The 16,554-nt window shown below is 44.7% G+C and overlaps 1 protein-coding gene across 4 annotated transcripts; it reads right to left on the bottom strand.

Annotated features, from left to right (window-relative positions):
* Window positions 1-186: 186 nt before the first annotated feature.
* MTFR1L (mitochondrial fission regulator 1 like) lies at window positions 187-16,321 on the bottom strand. Of its 4 annotated transcripts, none has more exons than XM_077899071.1 (7): window positions 16,169-16,321; window positions 12,899-13,042; window positions 12,327-12,431; window positions 9,627-9,736; window positions 9,184-9,395; window positions 7,635-7,956; window positions 187-1,196 (listed from the first exon to the last, which is right to left on the bottom strand). In XM_077899071.1, exons 2-7 carry the CDS (start codon window positions 12,920-12,922, stop codon window positions 1,091-1,093), a joined length of 879 nt encoding a protein of 292 aa, XP_077755197.1. In that variant the 5' UTR covers window positions 12,923-13,042; window positions 16,169-16,321; the 3' UTR covers window positions 187-1,090. The 4 variants fall into 4 exon arrangements, with proteins under 4 accessions (XP_077755197.1, XP_077755195.1, XP_077755196.1 ...); XM_077899069.1 differs by lacking the exon at window positions 16,169-16,321 and adding an exon at window positions 15,634-15,789; XM_077899070.1 differs by lacking the exon at window positions 16,169-16,321 and adding an exon at window positions 15,610-15,734.
* Window positions 16,322-16,554: the final 233 nt, after the last annotated feature.

A 16,554-nucleotide genomic window follows, 5' to 3' on the forward strand; every position in this document is an offset into this window, starting at 1 on the left:
TCCCTACAGAAGAGGACAAGAGGCTCCCTATGGAAGTTTTATATTATTAGGCAGGAGTTTATAAGGAAAGAGGGGAAGCCAGGAACCTGTTTATGAAAGTTCACATACCTTAAAATTAACAGAATCCTATACTCATGAGAGATACCAGGTAGTCACAACTCAGAGACAAACAGCACATGCAGCATCTCTCCATATCCTTCCATTTAATATCAGGTAGTGCTTCAACCCAAACACACACAGGATACATACCGTAAAGAAAGGGACCTGAGGGCGTCTGAGTCATGCATGGTGTGGTAGGTACAAACCTTGGCCCAATGCAAAAGGGGCGGTCAAGGGCCTGGAAGAAGGATGGTGCTGTTTCTCCTTCCCATTTCTCTTTCCTACTGGGCTTAAAGTCAAGTCCATGGAAGAGAAGGTGTGTTCTATCAGTGGAACCCATGAGGCCCCAGGGCCTGGGAGAGTAGATTTGGTTGTACAGTATTACAAAATATATTTAAGAAAAAAACAGCCCAGGCCTCCCAGCAGCAGCCCAAGTGTCAGCTGGTCCAGAGGTCCGACCTCTACATCTAGGGAGAGGGAAGGGGGAGAGGGTGATTGTTGGGCACTGGTGTCAGTTTATGATGGAGCAGCATAAGATTCTCCCTGCCCTGTCAACACATACATTTATAGCCCCTTACCCCTCAGCCCTGCTCTGCTGCAAGGAAGCTGCTGAGAGTGACAGCTGGGCACAGAGTGTCCGTGAGACCAGTTATGGGGTCTAATGCAGTGAAGTAAGCCATTCATTTAGGACCTATTTTCACATAGAGGCAAGGAAAAACCAAACTTCTGTCTCACCATTTAGACTGAGACATTCCAACTAACTATACATTTACCTGTAACAAGAGTCTTGGTGCAAAACAGGCCTTAGCTTTTGCTAAGGTTTGAAGCAAAGGAAGCGTGATCCAACTCTTCTCTTTCAGTCCAAGCTCCAGCTTTCAGTAAGACTGTTGCAAAAGATTTCTAACTGAGAGGCAGCCAGGTCTCTGGTGAGGAAGGCAGCTATTGAAGGAATTCCAGGAGCATGAGACTGAATTTGCAGAGCTGAGTTCTGTCAGTTTCCTTTTCTACTAATATCTTCTTCCTTCAGAGCAAACTTCCTCCTTAGGACCTCAGAGATCAGGACAGCAGGGTCTTCCTCTTTCAATAAACTCCTGTTCCTAGAGACAAAATAAAATATTAAATACCTGCTCTGTCTTTGGTAGTGTTTTGTGTCTTTGAATACACTATCTCATTTAATTCTCACAATTATAAAGTCAGTGCTATTACCACCTTTTTCAGATGAGGAAACTGAAACAGAAGGGTTCTATAATTTGCCAAAGTCACTAGGGTACTCAGCCAGTTAAGTAGCAAATCCAGAGTCCAAAACAAGTTAGCTAGTTTCTTAATTAGAATGCTTTACTATTTCCTGAAATGGCAGTAAAATGTGGGCAAAGGAAAAGACTATCAACCTGTTAGAGCTGACCTCTGGTGGCTAAGCTTCTGCTCCCATATTTTGGTGTGCTGTCTTTTCTGAGCATTTCCCCAGGTCACCAGGGGAAGTAACTGCGGACATGGCTATTCTGACCTTTATTATTACTGGAGAAAAGGCATGTTGAGGATTTCCTACAACCCTGTTTGTTTGCTCAGGGGAATTCTGCGATGTTTTCAATTAGAAAAAACACAACGTTTTACCCTCTTAACAAATTTCTAAGTGTATAATTATTGTCAACGATAGGTACAATCTTTTTTTTTTTTTTTAATAAAAGGAATTTTTTTTTTTAATCTTTTGACACCCTTCATCTATTTCTCCCATCCCCACCCCCAGCCTCTGGCAAGCACCAATCTGTTCCTTGTATCTACACACTTGTTTTTTTGTTTTAAATTTAGATTCACATATAAGTCTTCTTACAGTTTTCGTTCTCTGGTTTATTTCACTTAGCATAATGCCCTTGAGACATTATATTGTTCAAATAGCAAGATTTTTTTTTTTTTTTTAAGAGATGGAGGAGGGACAGAGGGAAAGAGATTCTTTAGGCAGGCTTCATGCTCAGCACAGGGCTCATCTCATAACCCTGAGATTATGACCTGGGCCAAAATCAAGTGTTGGGATGCTTCATCCACTGAGGCACCCAGGTGCCACCCCCCCCACTCTGCCTGTTTTTAGAGGTGGGGGGAGAGGCAAGTGGCAAGATTTCAGTCTTCATGGCTGAATAATGTTCCATTCTGTATATATACCACAGTTTCTTTATCCATTCATTCACTGGACACTTAGTTCTTTCCATATCTTAGCTTTACAAATAATGCTGCAGTTGAATATGGGGTATGTATATCCTCTCAAGTTAATGTTTTTGTTTTCAGATCTTTTTTTTTTTTTTTAAAGAGGAGTCATTTTATTTATTTTTTACTTATTTATGATAGTCACACACAGAGAGAGAGAGAGAGAGAGGCAGAGACACAGGCAGAGGGAGAAGCAGGCTCCGTGCACCGGGAGTCCGACGTGGGATTCGATCCCGGGTCTCCAGGATGGCGCCCTGGGCCAAAGGCAGGCGCTAAACTGCTGCGCCACCCAGGGATCCCTGTTTTCAGATCTTAAGCAGGTTCCATACCTAATCTCAAAACCCTGAGTTCATGACTTGAGCTGAAATCAAGAGTCAGACGCTTAACCAACTGAGTCACCCAGGAGGTACCCCTATTCAATGCATTTTGAATTAATTTTTGATGGTGTAAGGTAGTGGTTGAGTTTCATTCATTTGTATGTGACTGTCCAGTTTTCCCAGCATCATTTGTGGAAGAGGCTGTCTTTTCCCTACAGTATGTTCCTGGGTTCTTTATTATAAACTAACTATATATGTGTGGGTTTATTTCTGGGCTCTGTTTTGCTCCATTGATTTGTTTTTATGCCAATACCATAGTTTTAATTATTATAGTTTTGTAACAGAGTTTGAAACCAGCGAGTGTGATGTCTTCAGTTTTGTTCTTCTTTCTCAGGATTGCTTTGGCTATTTGTGGTCTTTGGGATACCATACAAATTTTAAGGTTCTTTTAGTTCTGTAAAGAATGCCACTGGACTTTTGATACAATGGCATTGAATCTGTGGATTCCTTTGGATAGTATGGGTATTTTAATTATTCTTATAATCCATGAACATGGAATATTTGTTTCTTTCCTTGATGTCTTATAGTTTTTAGTATACTTTCACTTCCTTGATTGAATTTAATCCTAGGTATTCTATTCTTTTGATGCAATTTAAATGGGATTGTTGATTTCTCTGATTGTCATTAGTATATAGAAACACAACAGATTTTTACTTAAAAAAATTTTGCATCCTGCAGCATTACTGAATTCATTCTAAATTTTTTTTGAGTCTTGAGTTTTCTGTATAATAACATGTAATCTGCAAATGTGACAGTTTTACTTTTTCCTTTCCTATTGGGATGCCTTTTCTTTTTCTTTCTTTTTTTTGTTTTTTGTTTTTTTGGCTAATTGCTGGGGTTAGGACTTCCAATATTATATTAACTAAGTGGCAAGTGGGCATTTTTTTCTTGTTCCTGATCTTAGAGGAAAAGTTTTCAGCTTTTACCACTGAGTGTGATATTAGCTGTGGGCTTGTCATATCTGGCCTTTACTTTGTTGAGGTATGCTCTGCTCCTCCTTTACCTGCTTTGTTGAAAGTTTTTATCACAAATGGATGTTGAATTTTGTTGAATGCTTTTTCTGTATCTATTGAACTATCTTCTCTATTGAGAAGAACATAGGACTTTTATACTTTGTTTTATTAATGTAGCATCACATGGATTTGCAGATGTTGGACTATCCTCACATTCCTTGAATAAACCCCACTTGATCATGGTGTATGATCCTTTTAAGTACTGTGGGATTCAGTTTGCTAATATTTTGTTGAGGATTTTTGCATGTACATCAGGGATATTGGCCTATAATTTTATTTTCTTCTGGTGTCTTTGTATTTTGGTGTAAGGATAATACTGGTCTTGTAAAATGAGTTTTGAAAGAGTCCCCTCTTTTTGTTTTTTTTTCAAAGAGTGTGAGGAATAGTGGTATTCTTTTGGAAGTGTTTGAGAAGCACTGGCATTCTTTCAACAAATGTTGGGTAGAATTCACCCAATGAAGCCATATATCTGGTCCTGGATTTTTGTTTATTGGGAGACTTTTGATTACTGATTTAATCTTACTAGTAATTGGTCTGTTCAGATTTTCTATTTCCTTATGATTCAATCTTGGTAGATTGTTTCTAGGAATTTATCCATTTCTTTTAGGTTGTCCCATTTGTTGGTGTATAATTTTTTAACAAAATTTTTATAGTAGTATCTTACTCTTTGATTTGTGGTACTAATTGTCATCTATTTCATTTTTGAGTCCTCTTTTTTTTGGTGATTCTAGCTAGAGGTTTGTCAATTTTATCTTTTCATCTCTTTCATCCTTTTTATTGCTTTTCGGTCTTTATTTCATTTATTTCTGCTTGAATCTTTATTTCCTTCCTTCTAACTTTGGGTTTCAGTTACTCTTTTTCTAGTTCCTTAAGGTGTAAAGTTGTGTTACTTGGGAATTTTGCTTCTTGAAACCAGCACTTACTGCTATGAACTTCCCTATTAGAACTGCTTTTCTTGCATCTCAAAAATTTTGGTGTATTTCCATTTTGATTGTGTCAAGGTATTTATCTTTCTTTGGTTTCTGCTTTGATCGCCCTCCCCAGGTTGTTCAGTAGATGTTGTTTAATCTCCACATATTTGTGAATTTTCTGGTTTTGTGTAACTGATTTGTAGTTTCATATCATTGTAGTTGGAAAAGATGCCTGATAGCTTTCAGTCTTCTTAAATTTATTCACACTTATTTTGTGGATTACCATATGATCTATCCTGTTAAAGTTCCATGTGCACTTGAGAATGTATATTCTCTTGGTTTTGGAAGAAATGGTCTGTATATATCTGTTAAATCTACCCAATTTAACATGTCATTTAAAGCCAGTGTTTCCTTTTCTATCTGGATGATCCATTGATACAAGTGCTGTATTAAAGTCACCTCTTATATGGCTTTTCTCCCTTTATATCTGTTAATATTTGCTTTATATATTCCTAGGTGTTTACAAATGTTACATGCTCTTGTTGGATTGACCCGTTTATCATTATATAATGCTCTTTGTCTTGTTATAATCATTGTTTTTTTTTTTATTTTTTTTTTTGTTATAATCATTGTTGATTGAAGTTAACTTTTTTCTGATATAAGTATAGCTACCCCAACTTTCTTTTCGTTTCTATTTATATGGAATATTCTTTCTATCCCTTTGCATTGTTTGTGTTCTTCCATCTAAGGGAGTCTCTTGTAGGCAGCATATAGGTTTTGTTTTTTAATTCATTTAGCCACTTAGCCACTCTTTTGGAGTATTTAGTCCATTTACATTTAAAGTAGAATTATGGGGCAGCCCTGGTGGCGCAGCGGTTTAGTGCCGCCTGCAGCCTGGGGTGTGATCCTGGAGACCCAGGATCGAGTCCCACATCGGGCCTGCATGGAGCCTGTTTCTCCCTCTGTCTGTGTCTCTGCCTCTCTCTCGCTCTCTCTGAATGAATAAATAAATAAATCTTTTAAAAAAAAATTAGAATTATGGATAAGTATATACTTATTGCCATTTTGTTAATTGTTTTCTGGCTATTTCTGTAGTTCTCTGTTCCTTTCTTACCTTGCTCTCTTCCTTTGTGGTTTGATAATATTCTCTAATGGTATGCTTATATTCCTTTTACTCTTTTGTGTATTTATTAAAGGGTTTTGTTTTGTAGTTAAGTTTAGGCTTAAGTTGATAAAATTGTTGCCAACTTGTTTCATCACATTGTAAAGCTCATTATTTTTACCCCAACCATGTTTTTGATGTCACATTTTACATCTTTTTATCTTGTGTATCCCGTAATTATTGTAATCAGTTATTTTTACTAGTTTTGCCTTTTTAACCATAACAGTAAGTGATGAATCCACTATTTTTATTATATTTACCTTTCCAGTGAGATTTACTCTTTGATAGGTGTTCCTATTACTGGCTAACACTCTTTTCAGCTTAAAGAGGTCATTTTAACATTTCTTGTAAGACTAATTTAGTGGTGATAAACTCCTGGCTTTTGCTTGTCTTGAAAACTCTTTAATTCTGAATAACTTTGGTTGGAAGGGATCTGGATTCCTTCCCCACACTAGGGACGTTTTCAGCCATTCTATTTTCTTTTTCTCTTAAAATATTTTATTTATTGGGAGACAGAGCGTGCACACGGTGGGGGGAAGGGCAGAGGGAGAAGCAGGCTCCCTGCACAGCAGAGAGCCTGACACAGGGCCCAGTCCTATTGTGACCTGAGCCATAGGCAGACACTTAACTGGTTGAATCACCCAGGTTGCCCCTCAGCCATTCTATTTTCAAATTAGATTTCTGTACCTTTCTTTCTCTTCTGGGAACCCTATAATGAGAACATTATAGTCCGTTTGATCTTGTCCTAGAAGTTCCTTAAGCTATCTTTATGGGGTTTTTTCCTCATTCTTTTTTCTCCTTGGTGCTCAGATTGGGGGAATTCTACTGCCTTGTCTTTGAGTTCACTTATCCCTTCTGTTTCATCTAGTTTGCCCTGAACCCCTCTAGTGTATTTTTCAGTTCAGTTACTGTGTTCATCAGCTCTGTGACTTCTTCAGTGTATTTTCCATCTTTTTGTTGAATTTTTTGTGCATCTGTTCTCCCCAGTTTGGTGAGCATTTTTATGACCATTACTTTGAACTCTTTATTGGGCAGATTACTTATCTCTGTTAAGATTTTTTCCCTAAGGTTTTTATAAGAGATCTAGAATTCATAGTAAAATGTTCACATCACAGGGGAGCCATGGGAATAAAACCAACTCTAGATTGGGGTGGGTTTGAGTTCCCTAACACATCATAAAAGATGTCCTACATAGCTGGAAAATAGGTGCCTTAAATTCTAGTGAACTTACATACATTCTTACTGGTAGACACAAGAACAATCTGTCACATTTCTGAATCTTTGCTGATGGGGCTACTTTCTCATTTTTTTCATTAAGAAAGGAGAAAAAATCCCCAGACACAAAGGTCCACACATTGGGGATTCTGCTTTAGTAAGCTTAAAGTGTATTTATAACAAAGTTTAGCAATTCGGATGGACAGCCAGGGTTACAGTCTCAAATGCCTGAATTTGCAGTGTTTTGCATAAGGGACCACTGTACCTTAAAGCAGAAACTATAAAATTTTCCATAAAAGAAAAAAGTCTACCAGTTTGAGATACTAAAATAATTATTATGTAACCTCATTTTGCAGGGTGGCATGGGCATGGGGATACTTGTCACCAGTAGTATAAGGACTACCACCAGTAGTATAAGTGGTAACAGAAGTTTGGATCAGATGAGCCTTCATGTAAAAAGTTAGACAACCTCAACCAAATATAAAATGTTGCTTTCCTCAAACGGGAATCCCAGGTGTTATTAATCAAGTAAGCTCTGTGAATGGAGTAATACACAACTACTACGGAGGACTTTACTTTGTAAATTCTTTCTACTAGACCATTGGCCGCAGGTGACTTAAATAGTAAAACAAGACACCAGAGCTCCTTATCACATACTTACAGATCTTGGCTCTGTTTCATCCGGTGAAAGTCCTTCAAGATCCCCATCATATCTGCAAAGCTGCTGGCCTTGGACAGAGAGACACAGTCATCCTCTTCAGATGAGCTGCAGGTAGCCTTGTGTTCTGGTTTGCAACATTCAGGGCTGGCAGAACAAAGCAGGGGGACTGATGGAAGCTCAGGGACCTCTACCTCAGTCTCCTCGGTGATGTCACTAATGACAAAGGAAGTTGTAGAGTGGAATGAGGATCCAAAACAAGGTAAGGGAGAAGAGACATTTGAACTTCCTGGAGATAAGAAATCTGGCGTTAATGAAGCCGAAGCTGAAAGAGAAAACAATAGGCATGGGTGGACATTGGGGCTAGAATACAGCAGTAATATCTTCTTCCCACAAGCAGTGTCTATCAAACATTCATTTCCTAGGCTTGATGCCATGACATTCTGGGAAAGCCCAGGATGCTATCTGTGAGCCAGTGGAGGGTTCCTCCACTACCCTCCCCTCTCAGAATCTAAAGATGTAAGGGCAGCACTGAGCTCTTCCAGTGTTCTGAGAGGGCAGAAAAATCCACCCCATAAAGGCTTAAGCTTCTAAAAGCTCCCATTCTGCAGTGGGCTGTGGAGTGACAGTCCTATTTCTACTAAAGCAACAGTGACAGATCCAATGTGTCCTTTTCTCTAATTGGGCTAGTGCTTTTGACTGCTCCTATCTAACAGAATGGTCCTCCTAGTTTCTCAAATCTTAAGAATTTCCAAAACAAAAGATTTTCAAGTTTCATGCTTGTCTCTTGGATGACAAAAATGTAGCCAATATATAAATGAAAAATTCAAATATAATTCCTCTATAAAGCTGCCATTTGAGGGAATTAAATATATGAAGATGACAAAGAACACTATGTAATTTTCATGTGTTCTACCAACAAGTAAGGTTTGGGAGCTAGGACTTTAAGGTGACAAGGAGTCACCTCAAAAAAGTGAGGATGGATGGAAGGAGTAGGATGATAAACCCTGGGCAGCTTGGGAGAGATCCACCTGTTGGTGTTTCATGCACTCACTAGGTCAAGGCAAACTCCCATCCATTTCCAGTAGTTCTGCCTTAACTCCAGACAGACAGGTGGTCTCTGGGAGAACAAGGAAAGGGAAGATAGAGAGATAAGAAGAAAGCTTAAAGAGGTATCTCTCTTAATGGTGGGGAATGCTTATTTCTCACTGAAAAGGGAAGTTGCTTGAGGGCTCATGGAAGATGTGATCTTAAAGACCAATTGAAGAGGGTATTGGTTTTTGTGGCCAAAGGAGGTAATTTGCGGGGTTGGGGGGTGGGGTGTCACAGGTTAAGCGAAGATTTTGTTCCTAATCAATCCAGTCAACCCAGAATGGCTGATGGAAACCATCCAAGGAGTATTACAGGTTAGCCAGTCCTCAGAATAGCCTGAGCCCTGGGCCTGTGTCCCCCCTGAACCACGGTCCTTGATTTCCCTACCCTTATCCTGTACCAAAAGCCAGGGGGAAAGGAAGAGTATGCTGAATTCTGGCCCTGATTTGGGGGCTCCTACCTGCATCAGCTGCCACTATTTTAGCAATCTGGCTACGTAAGTGGCTCAGCTCATCTTGCAGCTCCGTGGTACGGCTTAGGGCTGGTAGGGCTGGCTTCTTTAAGGCCAGAAGCCTCTCCTCGGACCCTCGCAGGTTGGGCACTGAGGCATTACGCTGCATGACAATCAGAGGGCTGGGCTTCCAGGTATGCCTCAGGGGCCGGGTGTCACTCCTGGACCAGAAAAAAGACAAGCATGTCAGAGCCAGCCACTGCATCCCTTCTAAAATTCCTTCACCCATTTGTACAGGAGTAACATAGCCAGGTTCTGTTCCCACTGAAGAGTCCACAGCTTTTGTTCCTGTTGCCCTCGCAGCCCCTCATAAGCACTCTCCCTGTTGCCTGCCACCTCATCTGGAAGAAGCTCCCCCCATTCCCCAGCAGACCAGCTACTGCCTTAGCTACCTGACCCGGGCATATGTCTCCTCTTCATCTGCAGCAATCCAGGCGATGTCAGCCAGAGTAGGGACTGGGGGTACATCCCTCAGACACAGATCAGAGATGTTGGGCAGGGTCTACAGGGAAGCAAAATTCATCAAAAAACATTCTTGACATCATGGGAGGGGCACCTAATCCAGCCCTGGGTATCAATCAGAAAGGCTTCCTAGAGAGGGGAGAAGACAGTTCTTGGATGGAAAAAGGAAAGAGTTTGTGGGATTACAAATAGTTCACATCTGGACGGAGCTGGGTGTCAAGGGTGATTTGTTAAAAACTTTGATTCTAAGACCAATAATGAGCCACTAGAAGATTTTAAGTAAGACTCAGATTTTGAAAGATTACTCTGGCTGCTGTGTGGAACATGCATGAGAGAGTGAAGAGACCAGTTGTAAGGCTGTTAATATCTTTCATGCAAAACATGGTGGCCTAGAGCAGGGTTGGGACCTATTTTTATATGTAAAGTTTTATCAGATAGTCACACCAATCATTTATGTATCATCTGTGGTATTTTTTAGCTGCAACTGCAGAAGTGAGTAATTAAAAGAATAGTTATGACCCCCACACTAAAATATTTACTATTGGGCTTCTTACTAACATTTACTAACTCCTGGCTGGAGCAAAGGAGTCTTCAGTGGGATTGGGGAGAGTTACCTTTCAACAGAGATAGCCACTAAGCGCATCTTGCTCTCTCCAGCTATGAGAATACAGGTATAAGGACATTAATAAGAAGTTTCTCTTGGCCAGTTCTTTACAACACCTCCATAGCTAATTGGGATCTACACTGCTATAGCAACAGTTTTAAGTGAACTTGGTAATACGAATATTTGAATTTAAATAAAAAGAAATGATATCAAAATAAGAGGATTCCTTAAAATAGCTCCTCAACCCAGATGAACAATAACCAGGGAACAGACAAGGCTGACTGACTTTATGTTAAATGAAAGATTAGGAGGATTCAATCATGCTATGATTATAAGAAAGTAAAAAAACAAAAAACTAAACCAAAACATTATTTTGTGTCAGGACTCTGATTATATGCATTTTCCTTTCTTTTTCACTTTTCATAACTTATTTTTAAATATTTTTGTATGGGTAAATTTAAGTCATCAAGATTCTCTTTATTTTTTTTTTATTTTATTTTTTTTAAGATTCTCTTTATTAAGGGAATTAATTTACAACAGAAATCCAGGGACAAATTCTCAAAAACCCATCTATACATGAGTTAAATTGACCAGGAGTTGAGAGCTCTCGCTTTCAGATAGAGAACCTGGGTCTCACAGGAGCAATGTGACGGTCCAAGGTTACGTAAGAAAGGGCTTCTACTGACCCAGAAGTTATTGCTAAAATGGCCATTTTGGGGAAGCTTCCATTTGTTTTCCTTTCCAGAGTGCTGCTCCACTATGGACAATTAAATAAATGAACACATATAAAGTATTTAGCACAGTGCCTGACACACAGCATGTGCTCAGTAAAGTTAGCTAGTATTACTAATAGTACTCCTGCATACTCCTGCTCTGTGCTCTTGATCAGTTCCTGCCCAGCAGCATCTGGTCAAAGGACTGAAGAGGCCAAGTGTGGGGACAACATCCATTGAGTCTCTCACACTCCCTAGCTGTGCTTCCCTCTTTTTTTGATGTTTGAGATGGCTAGGACCACATCTTGCCCATGCCCTTTAGGCAATTATGGATAACTGGCAATCTAGGTCACAGGACAGCCACCCCACACTACAACACTTCCAACTCCATCCCTGACTCTAATACCAATTCTGATACCACTTTTGACTCCAGAATGAATTCCTACAACTTCACAACTAAGCATTTGATACTTCATTTCTGTTTCTACATGGGTCCATGTCTTTTCAGGCATATATTTGTTTCCACTGTGTAGGCAGAAAGCTGAAGTACTTGTGTCCCAGTTCCCAAACATACATACCTTAAACATCTAGCCTAGAGCTGGTTCTTAACCATTAGTTCTCAGAGGGAGGTAGCTGGGGCTAATAAATGCTACTTAGCTTTCTACTGCAGAAGAATGGGGCCGGATTCTGATAGACATTCGCCAGGCAAGAATCTGCAGCAGAGTGGGTGCTAAAGGCCCCTAGACACAGAGGTAAGCCTTAAGAAGTCTAGTAAAGGAGTGGCTAGACTTGGCCAGAAAGAAAAGGATCGAAGTAATGGCCTCAGGGAAACATAAAAATAGGCTGCCAAGTGATCCAGTCTTAGGGGTGGTAAGAAAAGTAGAGTTCAACTCAGAGTCACACAGGACTCAATGTCCCACATGGAGACCTGCCAGGGTTGCAGGCAAAGACCTCAGGGCACAGACACAGCTACTCTGGGAATCTGGCTCAGCAAGAGCCTTTGGCCTACTCTGATAAACTGACTTGCAGGAGTCCGATGAAATCTTAGTCACTTAGAAGTGGCATCAAAGATGCAACCTTATTCATTTATGAACAGATTGAAGTCTGACTGTTGTGGTCATAGTTTTGTGTTCAATCAGGAAGGCACAATGACCAGTATCCACAATATGCACGTAATATATGTTTCCTGACAAAATGAAAAAGTGATCAGGAAAGCAATCAGCCTCAGCAACACCAGGTAGTCTGGGCACAGATGCAGCACCATATTCACATAGCCTCTGAGCCTCTACACCCTACCGTTCCAGTATACTTACCTCAAAGGATGCCCGGGGACATGGCTTCAGGGGCAGGTTAGTCCCAATTCTTCTCACTACACTGCGAGCAGCCCCATGTGGCTTGTTTTGCCAGATTGGGATGGTCTAAAAGGAGAGAAACAAGGAGTCCCAACTACTATTCCATGCTCCCCTCGATCCCTTTAGCAGGGAAACTGAAGTCCCCAATCCCAGGGACAGGGTATGGTGTGGAGGTCCAGTCTCAGTGTGAGTTCCCAGGTTCCCCAGTTGCCAACCACTTATGGGGACATCTGCTGCTGCCAACGCATGGTAAATGTTGGGAGGATCCAGTAAAGGCATGAGGAATTAGTTAAGTATAGGAATCATACAAGTTTCCCATCCTTCCCTCTGCACAGAAAAGCAGAAACACAATGACTGCTTAACTGCCCCCAAGACTATAGTTGGTTTTGCCTGTTGGGGAGCGAGTGGTGGGGATTATGTGGAAGGGTCATCCCAGGGGAAAGGAATAATTAACTGGAGAGTCTCAGAATGTCCTACAGAACTTCAGTAGGCCCAGTACTCAACCCTTCCCCCACCACAGCCTGTGCCCTTACCACATTGGCTTCCATTCCTGACATTTCAACCGGCTCCTGCACTTGAAGGACAAGGCAGCCACAGGGCAGCTCCGGGGGCTTGAGGAGGCTGGAGGCGTGACTCCTTCATATCAGGCCATCTTAAGGAACACCAGATTTCTTTTCCTGTGAAACACCCACAGTGGAGACTCAATGGCCACCACTCAAGCGCCACAAAAACCAGGTCCTGCAGAGCCATGACTAATACCAAGGTTTCTTTGATGTTTCACAGAGGAGAAAAACAGCCCAAGAGGCTGTCCTCACCCAGCAACGGCTCCAAATTCAGACCCTTGAAGGTTCTGTTTCAGACCTGTGGCATGAGCTTGGCAAACTATGGGAGCTTCCTGATTCCTTAGGTTTCCTGAGGCATTACTTGTAGAGATGTAAATAGAACTCTCTTGGTAGTCTAAAAGCCAAATTGTTGGTACCATTCAAATCTAGCATTCATTGTTGAAGATAGGGTGTGAAAGCCCAGCATATGCCACCCAGCCTAGCACTACTGGGTCCTGGCAAAGGGGAAATGTAAAGTAGACAATAGGAGAATAAACAGCCAGTTCTTGTCAGTCTCACTCTACTGGGCTACAGGGAAAAGAGCCAAAAAATTTTATCCTGCTTAGCCGTCTACTGCTCTTATAGCCTTAGGCAAGTCCCATAACTTTTCTGAATGTTGGTTTTTCCATATGTAAAAAGAGGATAAGAGCTCCCTTCCTAGATTACCTTAAGGATCATTCAGTGAACTAGGGGATTTTAAAGTGCTTAATGAACTCCTGATTGGATTCTTCACAGCTGCTCTCGTCTGGTGAGCAGATGCAATCAATGAACTCATTCTCTTGTTCATCAAATGTAACAATACCTACTCTGTGCCAGGCCCTGAGCTGGGTACTGCAGGGGCTATGGAAGGATGCTCTCAAGGAACTCACAATATGGAAGAGAAATAGGACTTGAATACAGAATTCTAGTAAAGACTGAATATCATTGCTTAAGAAAGGTACATCTAAGCAGGTGGCCAGGTGGGTACAGGCCCCTGACCCCAAGGCCTCACGGCGAGTTTAAAGGGGTAGGAAAGGATGGAAAACAACAATCGTACAGGTCCCAGACGGGAAGTGAGAGGGGTGTAAAGAGGAAGAGAGAAAGGTAAACTGAGGTTCAAGTCATAAGGGCTGGGAATGCTCAGGGGAGAAGTCACTGGGGAGCCAAGGGCAGGTTCTGAACGGGACGGACTGAAAACTCCTGCAGGATTTCTCTCTCACCTGAGGGAGAGGAGTTATCACTCACTTCCCTATACAAAGGAAAAGAAGCTGGAGAGAGGAAGTGTCTAAGGTCACTAGTGGTCATGCTAGTAGAAAGCACTTTAAGTCTGGTTTAAATTGTGCTGCCGTCTGCGTGGGCTCAACTCCCTGCAGTTCAAGGCTTTTATCGAAGTCCCTCTGTGTGCCAGGCTCTGGGCTGAATGTCGGTGCCGCCACAAGCTCCACAGAACTTCTGTTTCTCACTCTGGACACTACAGCCACTTCCTCTCCAGACTTCCCCCCAAAGACTCATTTAGGCCTAACAACAGCCAGAGCCGTCTTTCTAGGACACACTGCTCCTGTGTTTAACACCCCCACGGCTCGCTGCAGCCCACAGAGTACCATCTAGACCCGGAATGGCCTGCAGGGCTCTCCACAATCAGCCCCACCTCACTAGACCAAACTCCAAGGCCCCCCGCACCGCTGGACAGCGCACCTCCCGGCTCCCCGTGCCCCTCAGCCCTTCAGCCGAGCGGACCGCCTCTCCGCCCCCATCCACACTATCCTCTCTGCCTCAAACACCAGCACCTTCTTCACAAGCTCATCACCTCTGCGTTCCCACAGTCAGGTCCTTACCGCCCCTCTCCCCCAGCGCCCCACGTTTCCTTCTGAGCCCTCACAATGGTAATCAGAGCCCCGTATCTGCTGCCTGTCGCAGGGCAAAGGCTTCCCAAGGCGCAGCACCGGAGCACGAACCGAGAACTCCGGTTGGGCCTTCACCCCCCTCCCCGCCCCAAGGGTCCTGGGCTAGACTTCCCCCAGTCCGCTGGCAATGCAGGCTGGTTCTCATCAGCCCTGCGCGCCCACGACGCCCCTTTCCAGACCGCCGTCATGGCCTGTGCACACACGCTCTCCCGCAGGAGACTCGGGGCTCCTCCAGAGCAGGGCCTGCGCTCATCCCTCCGGGCCAGGCGCCCCGTCGAGGCCGCGGCGCTCGGTGGAACTTGGCGAGCGACAGCCTGCGTGGGCCGCACTGGGGGAGCCGCTGCGGGGACCTTGCCCGGGACACGCCTCCCCTCCCCCGGAACGGCCCGACCCCACGGGGCCAAGGTCGGCCAAGTCCTCGCCGCCGGCACCGGCGGCCCTTGGACCCGCAGGCCCGGGCGCTGGTCCCAGAAGGAGCGAGGCGGCCGCAGTGGCCCGGCGGGCCGCGGAGTGCAGCGGCAACGAGAAGCCTCCGCTGTCGCGCGGCCACCGAGGCCGGGAACTCCGGCGAGCAGCTACCCCCGGGCACCGAGTCCTCCCACCCTCAGCCGGGCGAGGCGGACAACACCGGCTCCCGCGAGAACTGGCGCGGGAAGAGGAGCCGCGAGCTCCGCACAGCGCCTTGCGCTAGGCCGCGTCGACAGTCGGGCGGGCAGACCGCACTCCCGCCTCCGAAGCGGCACTCGGACCTAGTCTCACCTCAGACTGGGCTCCGGGACTCACCTCACGGCCCCTCCTACCGCAGCGGGCAGCCCAGCCTCAACCGCCCTCACTTCCGCTGACCCGCCCCCGGAAGCGATCCTTGGCGGCTGCGCACAGGGCAGTGGCCCCGCGCGCCCTCGGGAGGCGGCCTCGGTCGGGGCGGGGCGGCCTCACGGGCGGACCCGAGGAGGGGCCACGCCCACCGAGGCCACGCCCACCCGCGGCCACGCCCGCGCTGGCCCGGCCTCTGGGAAAAGTCGACGGCGCCTGGAGATCCCGCGGCCGTCTGGGCCGCATCGCCGCGGGTCTGCGCCTCGTTGCCGCTGTCCCTGGGTAGTCCTGATCCCACCTCTAGCGGCCGACGTTTGGCCACGTCGCCCGCGCCCCAAGTGGTGTGGCGCCTGCTGTCCACTGGAGAACGGCCGCCCTGGCGTTGCAGGCCCCCGGACCGACCCCTGGCCTTGCCTCATCTCGCCCCGCTCCGCTTCTCACACTTCGTGCTTCCCAGCCAAGGCCCTCCACAGCCTCCTGGCCATCTTTCTCCTCGGACTCCTACCTTTGTAGCTGTCTTGTGCGTATCCCACACGCACAGGGCAGATTCGGTGAGATAGGCTGGCAGGCAAGAGCCCAGGGGCATTGGGAAAGGGACCCGCTCTCCTTCCGGACGCCCCTCACCCGCTCCCTCTTCTTGCTTAAACCCTCACGGCCGGGTCCTCGTCCTGGTCTCCTTGGCATCCAGGCCTGGGTCACGTGCCCTCCTCTGACCTCAGCAAACAGCTGTGCCTGCTCCCAGGCTGCGGTTCTTCTGTCTCAGAGCCTGCAAGTCCTAGCGGCCAGGGACAGGCTGGCTTCACGGGGGACAGTTGTGGGCAGTCACACAGGGCCTCTTGCTTGCATGCTCTACTGTTGCCCTCTTGAAACTATATTATTTATATTCTTATT

Source organism: Canis aureus, chromosome 5 (genome assembly GCF_053574225.1).
Source record: "Canis aureus isolate CA01 chromosome 5, VMU_Caureus_v.1.0, whole genome shotgun sequence".
Classification (NCBI taxonomy): domain Eukaryota; kingdom Metazoa; phylum Chordata; class Mammalia; order Carnivora; family Canidae; genus Canis; species Canis aureus.

Excerpts from the sequence above, each read along its gene's own strand:
- MTFR1L (XM_077899071.1), bottom strand. The coding sequence starts at position 12,922 with ATGTCAGGAATGGAAGCCAATGTG. Across the intron at positions 12,432-12,898 it reads CAGGAATGGAAGCCAATGTG|ACCATCCCAATCTGGCAAAA; the intron begins GTAAGGGCACAG and ends CTCTCCTTTTAG. Across the intron at positions 1,197-7,634 it reads ATGAAACAGAGCCAAGATCT|GAACAGGAGTTTATTGAAAG; the intron begins GTAAGTATGTGA and ends TTTTGTCTCTAG.